Source organism: Bombus pascuorum, chromosome 1, assembly GCF_905332965.1.
Source record: "Bombus pascuorum chromosome 1, iyBomPasc1.1, whole genome shotgun sequence".
NCBI lineage: Eukaryota > Metazoa > Arthropoda > Insecta > Hymenoptera > Apidae > Bombus > Bombus pascuorum.
Window position 1 is genome coordinate 3,209,475 of NC_083488.1, and position 21,514 is coordinate 3,230,988.

General features: G+C 44.0%; 1 protein-coding gene across 9 annotated transcripts in view; it reads left to right on the forward strand.

Annotated features, from left to right (window-relative positions):
• The window catches only part of LOC132905372 (klarsicht protein-like), a 262,601-nt gene that overhangs the window by 84,709 nt on the left and 156,378 nt on the right, over positions 1-21,514 (forward strand). For all 9 annotated transcript variants that reach the window (XM_060960377.1, XM_060961204.1, XM_060957033.1 and 6 more), the window contains exons 17-19: positions 5,750-5,931; positions 12,336-12,499; positions 15,153-15,354. In XM_060960377.1, the coding sequence (XP_060816360.1) occupies positions 5,750-5,931; positions 12,336-12,499; positions 15,153-15,354 (548 nt within the window). The remainder of the gene's footprint in view (positions 1-5,749; positions 5,932-12,335; positions 12,500-15,152; positions 15,355-21,514) is intronic.

Consider the following 21,514-nt stretch of genomic DNA (forward strand, 5'->3'; position numbering starts at 1 on the left):
GGCGAGAAAATAATTTCAATCCATCGAAAATTGAACGGGATCGATGAGGAGCAAAACGCGTTGCGCGATCTGTCTCTAGTTCAAAGTCATCGCCTAATGCCAAGCCTTATTAATAGCTTAACGTAATGTTAATCGATTTGTATTTTCATTACACCCAAGCGATCGGCAAATACTCCACCTGGAATTCCCCTTTGTTCTTGAATTTATCTATCGCTTCTTTTATAATTTCATTCTCCTCTGTTTCTTTTTTTTTTCATCTTCGGCTTCAAACCGCGGAAGCTAATGGAGCAACGTTCAATTTTATTGGAACGTAGCCACGGAGCAACGGTTGCTCAGCGAGGAATTACAGTAGAAAGCCCGGGAACACAATCGTCCGGCAACCGTTTCTCCGTTGTCCAAGATCCTATTCCGATAGAAACTTTAGAAGGTAGTTGATTAACGAGCTTGCATTCATTCTCGCGTTAACGTTGACCTGTTTCGACGTGGTCGCTTTCATAACACGCTGTTCGCACGAGCACACGTGGGTGTATCCGCGGATGTTACTCGACGTAGTTGCGATGCTCGACTCGATCGCGTTATCAATGTATTTTGTACCGAAGGAAAGGAACACGATGATCGGTAGAACCGTCGTGTTCCATTTTTTAAATTACCTTGGAACGTTTGTCGAAGCGAAAAGGTAACTTTTACCATAAGTTGAATTGACGATACTTTGACCTTCTACGGAAGACGACTGTCAGCCAATTAAAAAGATGGAATTATGTAAATTACAAACGGAGCGTGCGCGCGATAGATTCAAACGAAAGCGTTCGCGGTAGATCACAGGAGCGGTCTACGAATAAATTATTCTCGAGCTATGGATTGAGACGTGTGGTCGGGATTATACGAGTTTCGAAATCGTTCGTGGCAGAGGGCGCTAATTAATCATTAAGACGTACGTGAGTAAGTACTCGCGATACCGACAGTAACTAACGTGATAAATTGGCAAACACGATCAGAGAAAGTAGTAATAATCTTTCTTGGTCCTGTTTCGTTGGAAATTATCTTATAAATCGTCTGAACGTTTAGTATTCACCAGGTTCTACGACGATCGTTCTCGCCGACCATGAAACCGATGTAACAGTTAGGGATCTATGTTGCGCTATTTTCGATGGATAAGCTCGATCGTTTTATGGTTTTAGCGAATGATTATGAGCACAGGTACTGTTTACAGCGAGTTACAGTGGCGTAGTTAGGGGCTTTATGTTAGTTACAGTACGTAGTTTTGCGTAGTTGAAAGAAAATCACTTATGGTTTACTTGTGAGGTATATAGTTTGATGGTAGGCTACTGTAGCGAATCGTTTTATTCGTTATTTATCTACGAACGACGATGGACGATAAATTCAACGATAAACATACGTTAAAGTGTTTATAATGTATAGGTATATCTTTTTTTTCTGTAGTTCGATCATCAGTCATGAGAATTTATAGTCGTATTTCAAGTAAAAAAAGCGATTACTCGGAAAAAGAAAAAGAAGAAAAAAAAACGTTAACCGGAAAAGAGTGATCGATCGACGAAGTCTTGTAAGAAAAATCCGACGGAAATAATTAACGTATCTCGCTTCGCAATTTCCAAGGGGGGTGAAAAAAGCGTTTGATTCTAAAACTGCATAAAAACACGGTCTTAATAATACGGAACTAGTGGAGAGCGTTACGAATGTTAAAATAGCTGCGCAAAGAACAGAAAACGTGACTCGTCGCGTTTCACCTGTCGCTACATATTCATGTAGTTAAGAAATCCAACTTTTCATTTAGATTTACATCTGCAGCGAAAGACTTACCCGCGGCAGAACATTTACCACGATAATTCGTTCGCTCTTATCAGCCGCACGGTTCTGAAATAATAATAATGTCGGACTAATGTGGCAAACGTTCGATTCTCAAGATTAATTGCTTCCTCCAGAAACGTTGGCCGAAGGCTATCCGTTCGACCATCCTGATCGTTCCTTTAGGCTAATTCCAGCTAACGGCCAGAAAATTACGCAGATTGCACTCTGCTCGATGATTCTTCGAAATTTGACGTTCCACTTTGTCAAAGACGATTCGAAGGCGATCAAAAAAAAAAAAAAAAAAAAAAAAAAAAAAAAAAAAAAAAAAAAAAAAAAAAAAAAAAAAGAAAACAAGGAAAAGAAAAATAAGAGGAGACGGTCGCAGGAAGAAAGACGTACCGTACGCTCGTCCACCGATTTCTGCTCTACTGAACGTAATCGTTCGACCGTGATAACGCGGGACGTATATTACGTGTAATACACGATACCACGCAGGCCACAATTATTCCGCACATTCGCCGTCATTTCCTGTAGGTCAGTGTGAAATTCATTGCTTTCCATCGACAGTGTTTTCCCGAGCGTCTCGCCCCTGTCGCCCCTCGTACGAGCGCGCACACGCGCACCGACACGCTCTTCCTGCCATTTTCAGCATTTGTCAACGAGCTTGTTGCCATAATAATATCCGTGACAGGATACACGGATCCTGCTGATTGCCGGTCACGCGAAATTTCCTTATAACGAGATCCGAACGTTTTTATAGCGCGCTCGTGGGAATGAGAAATTTAAAGGAGATCGATGTCATAGTTCCGCGAACATCCTGCAATATGAAAATAATAATTACGTTTCGTTTGAATTTTTAAGCGGTTTAGTTGTTCGATGCCAATGAATTGATTTACTGGCTGAACGTGATTGATGGTTTGGCTCGCGTACCTAGGAATCGAGAATACGAAAGTCGCTTTAACGACAGTGTCATTTTCTTTTATGAATTTAGATTCTGTGTTTTATGTTCGAGGATAGCGTATTCTTCTATTTGTCTGTCGCGTAAAATTCACGGACTAATTCCGACGATATTATAAAACGCTGAAAAAGTGGCAACTTTTTCTCTTTGTTTTCAAAGGTTACATAGCAGTTCTCGACCCGTTTTGACGACGGCTCGGAATTCCAGATTTCACTTGATAACTGTAGTCCACCGCGTAGCTGTTTTTGTAAACCAAGCGTGACAAAGTGAAAGTTGTTTTTTCCGAGAAAACCGTGAAAAAGCCGGCTCGAGATTTTCCTTCGTAGCCTAGAAATCGCATTACGTTTTTATCGGGCGTGGTAGGAACCCGTGGCGTTGTACGCGGATCGTAGTACGATGCCGCGAATATAGATTGAAAAACGTAAAGGCCTTCGAGCTATTTTTATTGGCATCGTCATGGATTGTTGATGATTATGCGAATTAGACGCTCCGCTCTTGGATCTTTGCCGACTAATTGTTAGGTTTCTTCTGGCTGAATTTTTTTATCCTACTTACGTAGATTCGTGTTTTCTTAAATGTCCAACTTTCTGTAACGTGTAGCGTGACTTCGAAATTATATGCTATTTGTCCATTATCATAATCATATATGTATGTTTAGATATCTTATCTATAGATTTTAAATCTTCTTTCATTCGCTTATCGCTGTACTATCGCAGTCTATTGCTACATCACAGGATAACCATTGAAATTTTTATTTCTAACAGTTATTATTGTATCTAGAAAAATCAACGGTATCGAGGTCATAGAGAGAAACTTCTCGTTCGAGCTCCGTAGATATTTTGTATATCCACAGTCTGATTAGCGCGTTGTAACGCGTTTTATTCGCATGTTCGCACGCAGAATAATTTTATACGTTCGCAATTTAGTTCGCGAAATGGGCAATTAATCTTTTGAAAATCGTTAACTTTCAAAGAATCGATCGGTCTTTGCTGTTTCTTCCAACGCCAGCTCCGTTTCTTTTCGTTTCGAGAAATTCTCATTACTACGAAACACTTTGTTTCTCGTTGGATCCTGTTTTAACGTTTAGGTGACCGTGGTCCGTAAAACACATTCGTTTGGTCGCTCGTTAACCGTCATTAAGCCATCGATCATCGTTGATCACACCTGTTGCGCGAATCGTCTACGGTAATTCCTAATACCGTGCTCCTTTCGCCTTTACTATTCACTTTCTTCCAATTCTTGCTTCTTTTTATGGGACAGTAATTACTCGAGTGTCTCGGTCACGGTTACCACGCTGAACAGAAAGGGGAATTCGATCGGCTTTCACCGAATAATTTATTACTTTTGTATTATAGGAAGACACTTCGCGGACAACAAGTACTCGTATTTAATCGAACGAAAGCAAGGATCACGGTGTAACGGAGCATGACCTGAGCGATAGGTCTTGTGTAGCGACATCAAAAATTGATTAGAAGCTGGTAATTAAGGAATCGTATCTGGATGTTAAGTTGTTAATAACTTACGATTTCCACGGCCTCGATCTTCCACGTCTTACGCTTCTTTTTCACTCGTCTTTTATTTTCCACTGACTTTCATTCCTAACATTTCTTTGTTCCTCTTGTGGAAGAGGAATAGATTTATCGATACACCTTGATGTGAATTTATCGTAGCGCGTGGCTTTGGAACTCGGTCGGTCCATTTTGGAAATTAATTTCATAAATTATTTTATCGATCGAATTTATTTATTCTGTGTTAATTCGGTAACATTTGCTTAGAGGAGTTGCTGGCTTCTTCGATCTGGCTTTGATCTCGATACCAGCCAAGTCTCTTGACTGTAGGTATTGGGTTGGCAGCTAAACGATTGCAATTAATACAATGGCGAAATGGTACGATCCAAGAATTCTTTTTTTTTTTTTTTACTTGCTGTGGTGTCATACGGAGGCGATACGAAACTCGTACCTACGCAATTATCCAGAAGAAAGTATGCAATTAGTTCGATAATTATCTATCTTAACTGTTATTTCATTCGAAATCGCTCGAATGGCACGCGTTAGAGTGGAAAACATTCCGGATGTTATAGAGAGTGGAAAATGTCCTAATTACCGTCATGTCGGGGAAAGCATAAATGCCGGGACATTTTTACGATTTTTCGATCCATTCTTACTGGAGAAAACGAACACAAGAACTTCTTTTTTTTTTCATTTTTATAACTCTACTTCGTATCGTTTCAACGGCGTCGTATAGTAATCATCGAAAGATACGACTTGAAACTTACAGTCGCGAATCTCGAAATCTTACAATTCCGCACCTTGAAACTTGAAATTTTCAAACTTCAGATCGCAGATTCGAAATATCGTAAATATAGAGCGACGCTCTTCTCTCTTCTAGACAGAGAGATCTATGGAAATATAAGTGGAAGGTTCGTGGGCTCGTAAAAGTGAAAGTTCTTAAATCGGGGCGCACCGTTCAAAACGGTATCAGCCGGTTGAATCATCCATCGGAGTCGTTTCTACATATTTTTAAGGGCGCAGCGTTGTCTCGAGGAAGAAAGTATCGAAGGAAAGTATCGAAGAAACAGGTCATCGAAGCCATGCGAGCTGCTACATATTCATGCATGCACATATAAGCTGCTTGACCTTAAATATGTGACTTATCTTCTCTGACATAACGCTGACTGTGCCTGGGAACGAGTGACGTACATAATAGAGTAACGTTAGGATCGTCACGCAAAAGGAAGTTATTGTGTATAATTAGCTAAGCTGTTTCCGTCGAGAATTCTCTGTTTCTTATGGAAAAAGAAGCATAATAAAACCTTCCTTGATACTCTAAAATACAACTTTTCGTTCTACAATACAGTATCATTTAGTTTGTTCAAACTTACGTATTTTTTTACATTTCCCTTGCAATACAGGTTCTTTTTCTTTTTACTTTAATTTTTTAACATTTTTTCGATCGCGATTTTTACAAATATTTCTTATATTTCAGGTGTATTGGAAAAGTGGGAGTCCCTGACAGCTAGAATGGAGGAAACACAAATGGCCACTGCGCTTCATCGTGAGTTAATAGCTCTACGTACGGAATTCAAAGCAGCACACGATAGACTCTTCTCGTACGAGATCACTCTGGAGCAACCTCACGTACTGGACGAGCGAATTAATCGAATCACGGTAAGAACTTTGCATTTCTATTGCTGCAACCGTATAATAGTATTAGCAGTAACGTTACGGGATATCATAAGCGAGGTATTTCTAATCATATTTCTCGCGATATTACTTTTGCTGCGAGGTGCGTAATAACGATGTTTGAAAGATCTCGATATAAATTATGCTTTTTTAAATCGCGAGATTCGGTGACGCTGTTCCTCCCGGTTCGTGTCTAATACAAATGTACCAAGTGTCGATAAGACTGCCTTGGTCGGTAATTGAATCTCTTCGTCGGTATCTTACAGATGAATTGTATACCGACCGATATAGTATCTTGTCTGAATAAACGCCGACTATAGATGGCGCAAAAACATTCTTTCCCTTAAGTTAAGTTGAGTTAAGTATCGTTGAAATAAAATTACACACCGACGGTAAGAATATCCCGCAATCCTCTCCCGATTCGATATAGTCAAAAACTGACCAGAGATACAAGCGAAAGACGTTGTTCGGTTCGTAAAGCAATTTTTCGACAACGTTTCACTAAATATGCCATCTTTCAAACAGTACCAAGCGTTTTTATCGGTTATCAAATACATTGCCACGCTTGAAAACTACAGTTCTTCTAAATCTCTTAAATCGAATCTCGTTGATCCTCGTTTTAACGCGCGACATTCGATTTGGGAAAGTATTCGCGAGCGTTCGTCGGAGCGGAACAAGCTCGGGCATTATTAAAAACATCCTGGAGAAGTTGGAGAGAGCCGCGACGGGGAGGGTCTCGAGATGAAAGTAGGCGAAATAGAAGTAAGAAAAAGAGGAAAAGGGGGATGGTGTAGGGCACGATGGAGCGCGGAACAACCGAGGATGGCGGTCGCGGAGGAAGAGGAGTATAAAGAGAGGGAGAGACCAGTCAGAGGAGGCAAGGATAGAGGCAGAGAGTGGCGTAAAAGCGTAGTCGTGTCGCACGTACGCTCGTCTGACGGCGACGTGCCCGGCATCGCAACTCGCCAGAGCGAACGCCGACGAACCTGGCCAACCCTCTGAGTTCCACCCCCCGAGAGTCATCCCCAGCCTGCCTCTACCCTCCGTGAACCCCTCTCTGGAAACCTCTGGAACACCCTGGTCTCCACCTCCTTCCTGTTTCTCTCTTCGTCTCGCTAACTTTCCACGATTCTCCGCTACACCAGGGGCTCTTCTTCTCATTTTCGCCTCAACTTTCTTCGATCCTCCCCCGGTCTTACGCTTTTTCCCGTCTTTTTCTCCTTCACCCTTTTTCTCCTCTCCCTTTTTCGCTCGCAAACCATCCTGCTCTCTCTTCGTAGTCTGCTGCACGCCCCTCGACCCCCTGTTCCTCGTAATATCCCTAACATCCCTACGAACCTCATTGCGAAGACCAAACACATGCTCCCTATCTATCATCAAGATGTATTAGCGTCCAACATTTGCCGGGTGAACTCGTCGCTGTGCTGCATTATGCAGCAGGCGCGAGGCTGTCTAGCCGCCGACATTCACCTCGCCTCCCCTCCCATCCCCACGTGCTTCTTGTTTTACATGTTTTCGCGTGCCACGTTCCACGTAACCGGTCCTCATCCAGCGGTTCGATCGACGAGCTACGACGAAACGCTGGGTCCAAGTTCGAGAGCCTGCTTCGTCCCACGTGCTAGAATGTGGCAGACCGAGCTGACAGACGATGTACGACAGAGCCGAGCGCGTGCACGAGGTTTCGCACGCGACGAAGGCTGTCGATGGTTTAGGGCTAGCGAGAGAGGGTTGACGCGCCGTTGAGGTAAGCCGTGCACTGGGGTTGGAGAAGCACGCGCTTCGAGGATTAGCTCGCTGTGGAAAGCGGGGCTTCGCGTTACATATTGGTTTTGCGGGCGAGAGTGCTTTTTTTTTTGACCGGATTTTCAACGGAGTTAAAACGGCGTGAGAAGGTTTTAAAGGTTTTATATCGGTTGACTCTCGTTTGGGAATGTTTCCCATAGCAACTCGTAGGCCAGGTCTCTCGTCTCTTCGGGAAATTTCTTGCTCGTGAAAATATGAATTTGCGTAAACGTGCTGCTCGGTGCACTTATACGACGTAAGCAAGATTCTCAGCGTGAAACGTCGCACGATACACGGACTGAAAAATAAAAGGAGGGCGGGAAAGGAAACGTTGGAAGCATCGACACGTTCGCCAGACAGATTCTCGTTGAGACGGGAATCGAATCGACGTTAACCAGTCGAGGAATCGATTAGCCACGTTGGTTCGCGGATACGACTCTCCGAGCCGAGCAGAATATTTCGCATGCACGACGTACGACGGAAAGCGCGATGGAATGAGCGAGTGTGCAGCGGCGGCGTGGCGCGCGAATCCGAATGGAATGTTCCTCGTGTATTACGCATTCGTAAACAGGCTCGAATCGAGCCTGTGTGCCACGCTATTGCGGATCGTGCGCGACACGCCGGACCGCTGATTAACGTTATTGCGTAATTCCACGACGGCTCGCGTCTCGCGTCTCGATATTCCGCTCATTAGCGATCGTTCGCACTTTCCACTGCGTGATCCGCCTGCGGACGATCTCGTCTACCCCGTGAGAAAAGTCTCCACTCTTACAAATCGTCTGGCATTTTTAACGCGGACAGACGGAGTTCTTGGTACGATAGTTCAGTGTGTCTCGGCCGAGAGTCGCTATTTCTCTTCCCTCTTCCTTTGCAATTTCACGATTAAATCGTATCTTCGTACAGACAGATAAGCAGACGTTCGTTTCAAGTTTAGAACGCGTGCTCCATACCGTAAATATTACATTTGTGCATTCGCGTATGTATAAACATTCGTAGGCCAGTTACAGCGAAACGAACGATCGAGCAATCGTTTGGGGGATTTTGTAGGATCTGTCATTTGACATCTAAATTTTCAGTTACTCGGAATGTCGCGTAAGGTTGCTAAGGATTTGTCGGTTGCAGCTTTTGTATCGGCATAGATATATATTTCGAGAAATTTAGAAAAATTGGAGTCGATCGGTTTGGCTTGCGAGAGGCTCGCTCTTCCTTGACCTAACCCATCGTCGTCCCACCACATCGCGCGAGAAAATCAATTCGATTCGATGAAGTGTCTATAAAAGCCACGCCCCAGACATACTAAAAACTTCGACAACGACTTGGTTCGATCGTTCGCAATCTTCGGTTGGAATTCCTCGCGCGTGCACGGGTAACGAACTTTCAAGCAGCTTAAGATCGTAAACGAGCAACGTATACAGATTCGACGCGTCCGTGAGGACCGCGAGGTTAATCGCGAAAGGCTTTCACGGCGCGGAAGCTCGTTAGCCAGCCGCAAAGCCGATACGAGCTATTTCGAGTGGCTTTTGTCGTGCCTTTATTCGGTTCGATCGCGTTCGAACGCCGCGCGCTGCTTTTTCTTGCGTCGCGTCGACCGGTAGCGGCCTCCTTTTTTTTAAAAAATCCCGCCTTCTCTCGTGACACGCTGCAATTAAAATACTGTAGCGGCGGCGGGAAAAAGCAGCGATCACCGATGGAATCGGGCTCGTCGACGAGCATTCAAGCACGTCGCTTCGTACGTTTAACGTCGCTACTTGCGACCAATCGCGTTGCTTAACGAGTCCTATCTCGTATCTCGAGAACGTAGAAAAATCGAGTTTTATCCAGTTGTCTATTTACGCGTCTCTTTAATCGTTCGTTGCTTTCAGATATCATATCGCGATGGAAGGTGTATTCGATTTTTCTATAAACATAAGGTACAATAATCCACGTGTTGGTCGCTTTTAACGCGAGAACCGATCTCGTCGCAGCTTCAAGAGGATCAACTTGTATCCTCGATCAGCCTCGAAGGACACGATAGCACGAATTTCATTAACTCGATACGCACGAAACGTGATTTCTCGTCATCCTGATTATAGCATTCTCTAAAACTGTTTCTCAATCCTCTTTTCAATCCGAAGTACCAAGAGTCCTCTGAATGCCCTCTTTCTTGTTGCTACTCCTGGATCATCGGTATCGCGGTCAGAGTGCGCCGTTACGAGGCCAGGTAAAAAGCTAATTGCCCGGTTGGACGGGGCACGCGTGGCTTTAAACAGAGACGACACCTCGTGCCAAAGAACGCGAGAACGAGAAAGACTGGGGAGCGAGAACGAGACAGAGAAATCTGGTAGCCTCATAGGCATGCAGAGGCCGCAGCGGCAGCCAGCCGACCGCTCTGTATACCAAATTCGAATCAATTGATTGGCTGTTGATTGGAAATTGAATTAGATCGGAATGTGCGTGTCTGCGTGTTGGCGACGGTGGAAAGGGACGTTGGCTGGAGGGAAAGCTTGTAACGAGGGATCGGAGAGGGTTGTCGGAGGCTGGACCTCTGGGCCCCAGAGGGAAACAGGCGAATGCGGTGGGTGGTTACCGCGCGAAGGGGAACGGCCGCGAAGCTGCTGCTTCTGCGTTCGCGATGTGCTCGGAATATCAATGCCAACCACTTTTCGTCGCGACCGCTGTCGGACAGCGTGCTACCGCGCCTCTTCTTTCTCCTTTCTTTTCCTACGCCTCCTTTCCTCTGTCTGGCGGGTTTCTGCGGAAAGGCAACACGGACTCACGCACGCCAAGCGTGAACCGCCGCTTTTCACGCGTCTGACCTCTTCGATAGCGTGCCTGGAATCGCTGCTACGTAGACGACGTTTGCTCGTGCACGGATTTGCATCGATTAGCCGCGCAGCCCTCGAGAATATCGATTCGTTCCTCCGCATCTTTTTTAAAAGAACGCGGATAAAAGGTGCCGTACATGCAATATGTATTAGTCTATAAAGTCGGAAGTTTATAAGCACGAAACGAATAGCAACAATAAACGACGTTCATCGTAACAAATCGATACGAAGCTAATCTCCACGTCAGAGGCTATCGATGACACCATGTCGTTCTACGGTCCTTACGCGTTGTAGTTGAGCAAAGGGGATCCTTTGATCGATGGAGGGCGATGGAGAATCTCGAACGAAATCAAAGTTCCAGCCATACGTCCGTATCTACGGCCCCGCGTGTCGCTCGCACTGCTGCGTATTTTACTGAAAATATACTTTTGGTACAAAAGAATCAAATGGTCAAAAGTAAATGGTCGGTAGATGCCTAATACGTGTAGCCGACAGTGCAAGTAGATCCGGACGTCCACGCGCAGACTACGCGTCTCTACGTATACTTATGTATCTATTTGTGTCTGACCGATACCGACTGTATCTACTTTCTTCTATTCCCGCGAAACGAACATTTTTCCAAGCCTGAAACTTCTTAGGCTGTGGTAACAGTGGTCTTAATGGACTAAGACTTGGTTCCTTCGACGCATTGAACATATCAAAACGATAATTCGCCGGAACGAATCGTTGCATCGCGGCATAGCTTTACCCAGAAGCAATTTCTAAAAATCAGCTTTGGGAATCAATTTCTCTCTCCTCCCTCGTCCAAGTGGCAAACTTTCAATTTCCGCGAGGCAAGCCGAAAGAAGCGGAGGAGTCGGAGCTCTCTGATTCCAGGGAATTCCGGAGGAGATCGGCGTACGATACGAATGCAAGTAGGAAACAGTAGTAAACTCTGTCGTTTCGAGGACAGAAATTACTCGATGGTACACGAAGGTGGAAAGGAAACACGGAGAGGGAGACGCGAGACGCTGGATGACCGCAAGAAGAGCAGGTTTTACGAGCGTCTCCGCCGAACTCTGCTGCTCGTCACGCGAGAGAAATGACACGCGGTGGGTTGGCAAAGAGAAAGAGAGAGAGAGAGAGGGTGGGTGGGTGGACGAAGCGGAGAAAGCGGAGGGGCTCTCGTTTTCGTTCTGTTACGGGCTGCGTCGCCGTCGTAAAGCTGGGTTTATTTATGCGGCCCTCGTCGGTCGCCTCCTGCAGTAGGACGACGGAGACGTGACAACGTGACGTGGTTACTCCATCGTGTCTACCTTGCGCTCTTACAACCCTTATAGTTCGGTTATGTTCTTCCTGATAAACGTATCTTTGCTTATTTCGCTCTTGATGTCCGATCTCGCGTCCTCGGTATCGAATAATCGAATAATCTCCGCGAGCTAGAGTTCGAGTCGAGTTACGTACATGATGCTGGACTTAGTTTATTTGGCCGACATCCCTTTCAAAGTTTAAGGGAGAAAGAGAGAAAAATATAAATAATTAAGTAAATATAATATTACGAATATACGTAATATATCGCATATAGCGATGCTCACATTTATCGTAATAGAAATACCTGCAATGATTCTCTATGGGAATGGGAATGGACCTTTTGTTCCCGCTGCGAGATGTACAGTTAGCTTTCTTTGCTCTGCTACTGTGACCAGTTTATACATCACCCGTAACCCCAAAGCCAACCCCTACGTCGTAATCGCGAAGAACGGAGCAATTCGTTCGAGTTAGTGGAAGAAGGCAACCACTAAAAATGTATATTTAATGTTGCAGGCTGAACTGGCTGCGTTGAGGGATCGTAAGGCGGCGATGCTGGCGTTGAACGTCCAGACTCACAGACTGATCACCGATGTTGGTAATTCTAGCTCGTTGATCTTCACGGCGCTGAAGGATGGCGTGGCCGATTTGTATCGCGTTTGGGACGAAACCTTTCAAAAGTGAGTATCGGATAATAGTTATTTATTCGAGCGAGAGTTACGCACGAACGTTAGTTGGAAAACCATTGAACGAGTTTCAAAAATTAGAGAAACTTGCGAAAGAATTGGGAATAATCGGAAAGTAATTTCAGGAAAGCGTGAAAGTTAGAGTCTGAAAAATTCGACGGATAGTTTCTGCTATTCATTTTCATATCGTAAAAGAAGAATCCTCCGACAAGACGAACTAGGTGGTGGTACGAAACGGTAGATTAGGCGTTTAACGACATTTACAATTGCTCGAGGTCTTCCTGCTTGTCGAAGAAACTTGCTTTTCCCTCGAAGAGGGTACGAGGTTATCGAGTTTCGAAGCGCGTGGAATAGCTGGTTTAGGATCATTGACTGACCGTTCGCTGGCCGGCGTGTGACGTTGGGCAAATATTATGAGAGGCAATGAAGCCTCGAAAGCAAACACAGCGGGAACCATAGACACCATAGGTACCGGCAACGAGGGCTCGAATCTTTGGGATTTCGACCCGTGTCAAAGGATTACTAGTTTTAGCTGGGATCGTCGGTTTAATCTTCGACGTTTCTAAACCCGCCGTTTCTAAACCATCCGTTTAAAGTCTTCTATAATATACTATTACGAACAATTTTAGGAAGTGGACACGTTTAACGCGAACAATTTTATGGTTGTCTCAGCGATTTTTAACGTTTCCGATATACAAAGCTATACAATTTAAAAATGCGTCGGAGCTTGGTAGGAAAAATATTTTAACTTCCTTATTTATCTCGTAAAATATATTACGATATATGCACTATCCCTTTTCTCTACAAAATTTTTGCTGTGTTTTAAACGTTTTTCTTCTTCGCGCTGTTAATATTTATCGTAGCATCATACACGTAACTATCGTGAAATTCCTGTACAAGCAAATATTAGATTAGACGAAAATGATGGTACGGCTGTAAACGTAGGGGCGTTTCTCGGGCAGGTCAAGCAAATCACGGACCTTGAAATTGATACGTGTTCCAAGCGAAAGGCACGTCGTGGCCGCTCAACTCGCGTTTTAATTGCCGTATGAGCACTTGATTCCCCCGTCTGATAGGGGTCTGACCCATGCAAAAGGGTTTACCAGTGACCCACTGGGCTTTTACAGAGGTCAATTCTATCCCTCGCAAGCTCCCCAGGAATTTCTATTCTTTGCACGAGCGCACGCCACTCTCCGCAACGTACAAATCGACCAGTGTTGCTCGACGCTTCATTTTTTGAACATAGCCGTGCCATCTTTCACGCTGTATCCGTAGTCATTTTTCAATATTTTGAATACGCAACAAATTCTGCGAAGAAGCACCGAAACCTTTGCAAATACGTATGCAGTTTGAAACAAGTTCAAGATTAGAAAATTCGAAACGTTAGAAAAATGTCGAGACATCTTTTCGTTTGAAATCGTCTCGCGACGCGTTCAAAATCTAGTAAAATCGATATCCTGTTGGGATCCTGTAGAGCCGAGTATGGTACTCTATAGGTAGGTCGAGTAATTTCGCCAAATGCAAGTTAAAATCGTAAGTTATGGCAAGCTGATCGAATACTTACGAATTTCGGTCTCGTTTCTATTCAGTGCGGCTATCCTTCCGAGAAGTGGAAGGAATTTTTTCAATCACGCGCCAATGCGGGAAGCAGACGAAAAACCAGTCTTCCTGGTTTCATTCGTGCGAGCCTAGGGCGCTAGGATTGACCTAAAGTGTTTCTATTTGCCGATACCGCCATCGGGGAGATCCGCTAATAATTTGACGTCTTACTGTTTGCCAAGAGGCTTTGCCCTCGTTCCACTTTTTATTGTGTTGACCCGACTCGCGATTTTTCCATTCAATTTCGTAGCTCGCTTTCACCGATTCCGAGAACCTGGAACAGCCGTCTGTTTATCGAACGTCGCGGATCGATCGCATCCAGAAAAGGAACACATCCGGGAGTAGATTTGGATTTTCAGTTAGTTCGCTAGATCTAGGAGAACTAGAAGATATTTGCGATTCTTTCGTGCTTAGAAAGCGATTGGAACGAAAAAATTAACGTTTTCTTTCCTCGCGATACTTTTCCGTGAAATATTTGTTTACGCGTTTATTAATATTTGCGAGTTATATTTCGTTAAATATTAGTTTGGTAAATTAGCACGCGTTGATTACCTTAATTCGAACCAATTGTCTCTATGTCTCTCTTACTTTTGCCTCTGCCGTTCCTTCCCTTCTCCAGTGCCTCCGTTAATTTCGTCGGATATGGTTCATTAAGCTGCATAGTATTAGCTTTAAATGTCTAATGAAACGCGACAGCTAGAAATTCAATACGACATTCGCCATGTAAATCCTTCAAATTCAACTATAAATCTTAGAAATATTCAAGCAAACTTGAAACGATCGGCGCACCGTTCCTTTTACAATTTCCCCTCTTCGAATTTTGCCAGATTTCCATTACGCTCGTCCGCGTTGGAAATCGCTGATGTATTGGTATAGCAACTAAGTGATTGCGGATTTTGTCATTAGGTGGTATTGACAATACCAAAATCACTTAGTTGCCAACCCAATATAAGAATTCAGAGTCCGGAGCCCAAGTAGGTTGCTTTATCAGATCTATTACCTCCAATATCCCCATCGATGATAATCTTCTCTAAACGGTATTTTGCAGGGGTAATCAACAATTGTGCGCCCTGCAAGCCGTCCAGCAGTTCAGCATACGTTTGGCGGAGCTTCAGTGCGTGTTACGGAGGGACAAGGATACCCTGGCAGTTTTGGACGTGGCCCTACAAGCAGGAGCTACTTCTGAGGTTGCTTCGTCTGTTCGTCACGTCGCCAGATTGCTGTCCGAGAAGCAAGACATGAATTGTCAGGTAAGATCAGGTGTTACATGTATCCTTGATTTTTACGAATACGGCGAATCGTTTTACGTTCTCGAGAAAGTGAATGTCCATTTTTAAAATACCATTCGTATCGTTCGATGGAGCGCTGTAAAGGTTAGCGAAACGAGCGAGGCTAGTAATGGTGGAAAATGGTTGGACAATAAAGTTTTTCAGTGCGGCGCGAAGAGTGTCGGAAGTGATTTCGCTAAAACGGGCAATGCTCGTATATCGTAACGTTTTTATTTCACGAACATCTGGGTCTCTGCAACGTCCTACGCTAACGCGTTCTTATTAGAAGTTCCACGCGCTTTATATCATTTCTCTACGTCCTACGCGTGAATAATAATCTAAGGTAGATCTTTAAAAGACAACGTTCACGCAAATTTTGCTGCTACGAAAGTAAAACTGGGAAACGTTAGACGCGAGGAACGCGATAAGGTGCGTTCATCCGCAACGCGTGTGTCGACTAAAGTTATCCTCCATTCGACTGGAAAATCTTGTCTTATTGTACACGATACATCGATCGGCGATCGGATCGAATATCGTTCGGATTCTATTGCCGTACGTACGTGTACGTCTGTACGTGTGACGATTAGAGGCATTGAAACGGCTAAAGAAGAGAAGAAAAGGCGGACGATACTAAGTGCGCGTCGACCGATTTGCAGCGACCGATCCGCGCTTGGATATAATGGCCATCCGCCAGTGCAGCCTCGGTCCTTTATCCTTTTCCTATTTCGATCGTGTCTCTTCTTTGTTTCGCTGCTTATGACGGCTATTACTCTTTCGACCTCTCTCTGCCTCTCCTTCCATCCGAAGAAAATTTATGGACGAGAATTGCCTAGACTTGAAGAAATTGAAAAATTTAAGAAACTTGGAAGATTTGTTGGCAACAGAGAAACACGACTGAGTCGAAAGTGACCGAACGAACGCAGAGTTGTCTCAAGTATTGTTCCAATTTTTTTTTTTTTTTTTTTTTTTTTTTTTAATGTTTGATTATGGACATTACGATTACCATTTATCGACGATCGCGGAAGCAACGAAATCATTGATAAATCGTTTGAACGATATTCCCACGGTATCCTTGATTTTCAATCGGTTGAATAGCTGGTAGCAATTATTCAACGTCCTTGGACGGGGTAACGGTTCCCGTGGGTATCACTTGTGTGCATAAAACCATTTCCCCGCGTAGATTGCCTGAGCGGAAGAACTTTGGGGATATGGCTCTCCTAAGGAAGGCGAGATTATAAGGCGAATCATGTTTATTGGTTCGTCTTCTGCTCCGCAAAAAAAGAAACCTTTTCCTCGACTCTCTGTTTTTCCTCCAAGTAAAATCTCACGATGAAGGGTCTTCTCTCAAAGGGATCGAAAAACTACCCGTTTCAGGCTATGAATTTTTGTTTTGTTTTTTTTGTATGCGTAACATTTTTTCCCATCATAAATTCTATTTTCTTCGTTTATCTTAGGGTTAAAGAATGGTACGATTAATTGGCGAGACATTATCTTTTGATTACAAGTTCCAATTACTCGAATCTCTACAATTTCCGTTCGACCGAGTAATTAGCAGCAGAAACGAGGAAACAGAACGAGAATCGAACGTTAGGCGCCGCGCAGTAAGTCGAGCAATCGTGCGAAACCAGTTATTCTAATCGCGTAGCGGCGAGGGAAAAAAATGAGGAACGTCGACGTGGAAATATCGCGTGGCGGGTGGCACGTTTCTCTGACAAGCGGAACACGGGGCCAGGCCAATCGGAAACCGTGATAACAAACCTGCCACCTGCTTCACCTCGAGCTACTTTTCTCCTTAAGTCCATAAAAGCGTGGAGGCAAACGCGAGGCCAAGACCTTGCCAAGAGATTTACTCTATATGCAAATGTAAGACGGATATGGTGGAAATAGGGGGATGCGATGGCGTTTAACCGAAACACGATATCGACAAGTGTCATCTGTCAAACGTACCCTTCTAATCTCACCCCCGTCTTTCCCCTTCTCGCGCCACCTTCCGGAAACTACCACTATTTATAGACCGTATCCCACTTCTTCTTCGACAATTTGGGTTTATTAACCAAGTCGTTGTGAACTTATTTTCGATATTCAAATATACTCCGGATGGCAAATGAGACGGTAAATATACCGTGTTCGATACAGTGCCGCAATTAGATTTTGGTTCTGTCCCTACATTTTAAGATCTTCGTCAATTTGTCTTCCTTATCTCCAACAAATTGGAACGACGATTCTTTATTGTTGAAGTGGTCGCCACTTCTAAGAAAACTCTACGTATGGTCTTTAGTTTTCTCAAGCGCCGAAGCCATCGATAGCGCATAGATAGAACAAAAGATTGCGTCGAAGGCAAACCATAAACGGTACACATGCAACGTTGGCTTCAGGGTTTTTCAGTCATAGGGTAACGCTGCTAGCGCGCGGATCTGGATCAGCTCGTATTGTATTCCACACTTTGTACTTACACTTTAATATTCAAAAAATATATATATTTTCTACCTTACAATTTATCCTTTGTATTCACATACATCCAATAATCTTAACATTTATCATCCGATAAATTCCAAACCATGCGATTGGCATTTTTCCATCTTTACGTTACTAAATCTCGAAGAAAAAGAAACACCCAACCACCCTCTTAAAAAAAGTAAAAGAACGCTACAACAGCCACTGCGAGAAAAAAGCAAGGCGAAACGAGCTGTTACCTTTTCAACTTGCAATTGTCCCCGCGCTTATTTCGCCTGTCCGGAAGACGTATGGCTCGCGACGCGATATTTTTACCCCAAGAGAAGCAAGAAGGAGCCCCGTTCCAGGCAGCAACCCCCAAGTTTCTCTATAGCAAACGTTTTAACGGTACTCTTGCAGTCGTTGTTCCGCCAATGAACTCCGTTTCCGGGCGAATATTCAAAGTCGCGTCAAGACGGAGCAATCCGCTCGGCTTCGTCGATCTACGACACTCGTGGGGATAATTTCATGCACGCGACGTTACATCTTTCTTTGCTCCTTTTTCCGATACGATACTTTTCCCGAGCCAGGCAAACGCGTTTCACTGCTCGACAAAGTGCTTCGCGTTAAGAGTTCCACCTTCCTCGAATCTTAGAAGAAGAAGAAGAAGCTGGTCGTGGACGCGAGGATGGGACGAGAGAACGGATAATGGAAGAAGGAATTCCGATCGAAGCGATAAAACCAACGGGGGCTGTTAGAGATATGGAACGGTAATAGTTCCACCGCGACTACCGATTCCACTTGTGTTTATCTCGGAGGGTAAATGGCGTGCAACAATTAATCGTACGTTTTATAGTTGTTTCTTGTTTTTAGATTTTCCTTCTTCTTCGCTTTTATAATTTTTCAAAGATGTTCCACGTGTACAAGAATCTTTCTCTTCTTAGACGTAGAATTTTTCTGATTTTCAGTTACGCTTCAATTAATTCCTTGTGAAATCGCTGGGAAATCAAAGAATATGAAATTGAAAGAAGATGATTGAGAAATTGACATAAGAAAGTCGAAGTGCAAAACGTAAAGAATATACTTTTGCTTTGCAATTTGTTTCCATTTGATCTGATATAAAAATTTCATCTTGCTCCGGAGGCAAGACCCTATTGTTTCGCATTTTTAACCGCAAACCAGACTAAACGTTGCTTGTACGCGGAGGTAGCATTAAATTCTAGAGTAGCTGTTGGCTGGGCGAGAAAAATCCATAAATTTTGATAGGCGTTAAATAAAATATTAGCGAATAGGAAAGACGGTGGTAGGAGGCGGGTACGAGGACGAGTTTTAGGTTCACATAGGAGAGTCGCCATTGGGAAACGTTGGAGTTGGCTACCTCAGAACCAGCGACTCCCTAGGGAGCTGGGATCGTTAATCGTCCGAACGATTCCCTTTCGACTCACGTACGAGAATGGCCCGTGGAATCAGCGTAAAAATACAAATTTAATATCGCTGCCGGAACGGTCGACTGACCAGTTGTAGCCGCCGGATATACCGGTGTCGACGAGCACCACTTTCTACGTGGGTTAGAGATTAAGAGGCTGAGCTGCTTGATTAGCACTTCCGGCCGAGCAGCTCGTTCGACATGGACATTTCAACCTATTGTTTCCTTAACTGCTTTTTGGAAATTATATTTTCCTTCTTTCTTTTTTATTGCCTTTCGATCAGATCTTTCGGCATGTATAACGTGTTATTTTGAAAACTTGATCTTGCGTTTCATCGTTATTCACGCATCTTCTGGGTCTAACTAAACTTAAGAAAGTCATTTGTCGTGGAAGATCGAATATTGATCGTGTACACAGGTAATCGAGCGGTTTGGCTTCTGATTAAAAGAGATTAAAAATTGTATTTAAAAACAAATTACCAGCGTGTTAACGTTAAAGTCTGTCGTAAAACTCGGAGCGTCTGAAAAGACAACGGAGAGCATTCGTTTGAAAGAGAAGTTGCCTCGAGAAACCGAGGGTAACCGCAAATTTATGTAACGCGATATCTCGAATTAACAGGAGACAGGAAAAATTGCTGGACTCGTTGCCTCGGCCAATTATCTCCGTAATACCCAGTTTTACTTTTCACGTGCAATAACTCAGACTCGCTTTTAACCGCGTGAACCTTCCACGTAGGTTCAGCTGTAACGTTGGTTAGTCCGGGACATCGATGCTTCGACAACGATTTTATCGCTCATCTATCTGCCTGCCCTTTTAGACCGTTACATTAGTTTCATTCTCGTCGCCAAGTCCTAATTATACTCACCGATCGAATTAGATGGGTCTAATTATAAGATCCGATGGAAACAGTTCGTAAGCTTCGACCGATCGCTCGTTACATCGTTGCGACGTGAGCTTGCATATTATTTTTCGCGATCGAAGATACTTTATCGATGTTTGTAAGGAAATTCGAAAGTGTGTCGATGTTTCAAATACTCTAATTCGGAAATATCTGTTTCTTTTTTCTCTTTTTGATATTCATAGACAAACTTACGAACGACCAAGGGAATTGGTGAGATCGCGAGCGTTCTATTCGTATTTGCCACAGAATCCGGAAACGTTAAGAAGATATCCACGGGAAAAGAATTAACGAGCTTTCATTTTCGTTTCAAATCGAACTCGAAGACGGTCACATTCGCGACTAAACTTCAAAGAACACGAGCTCCACCTTGTAAAGAACTCGGAAGTCGTAGAAAAGTCCCTCGGAAGGACTCCACTGATCTTCGCTCACCATCTATCTCCAAACTCGGAAGAAACTCCATCGACATTCGCAAACGAAGTCGACTCGTTCCATCGATACGATAGCTCGTACTCCAAAAACGTTCGATCTAAACCTTCTATCCGCTACGATGACACGCGATATATTATTCCAAGGTTAGTCTTTCCAACGTCAAAGAAAGAAAATAAAAAAAGAGAAAGAAAGGGAGAGAGAGAGAGAGAGAGAGAGAGAGAGAGAGAGAGAGAGAGAGTATTGCTGTTACCAGGGCGTCTTACTAGACCGGAAATAAGGAATTCTCGCAGTTTTCTTCTACGTGATTGGTCCTTCGGGCAACGTGGATTCTGACTCGAGACTCACTTCGTACCTACTATCCGTTATACAAGAGTATAGCGACTTATATATAGGTTAGGTCGAAGGTTGCTACTTGGTATGCGGATCGCGCTTTTCATTACCGGAGGCTCTCCCACCCCTCCCCCTCTGCCCCGTTGCTGCAACAGCCTAAACCAACCCTCTCTTTCTTCCAACCCTCTTCTCTCCCGCATTCGCCTTTTCCACCCCTTTCTCTCCACCCTTTTCGCTCTCGTCTCTTCGTCCTTGTCTCGCGATCCTCCGCACTCTCATATTCTTTTTTGTATTATTATTATTATTGCTACTACTACTACTACTACCACCACTACCACTACCACTACCACTACCACTACTACTATTATTGTTTGATATTAAGGTTTCGTGACTGGTTATATTTTCTTTCTATTTTCTATCTTTGGTATTTTATTTTTGGTTTGCTTCGTGGTGGACTTTTTCGCGGAGATGATACGTTTGTATTGAAATAGGGACGGACATGTGATGGTGACACGTCGAGACTAGTAGGGTTGTCAGTGGTGTTCTTTGAAAGACGTTACAGATGCCGAGCGAGACGAAGAGAGAATTGAAAACTAGGTCTCGATCTACAGTCAAGTTTCCT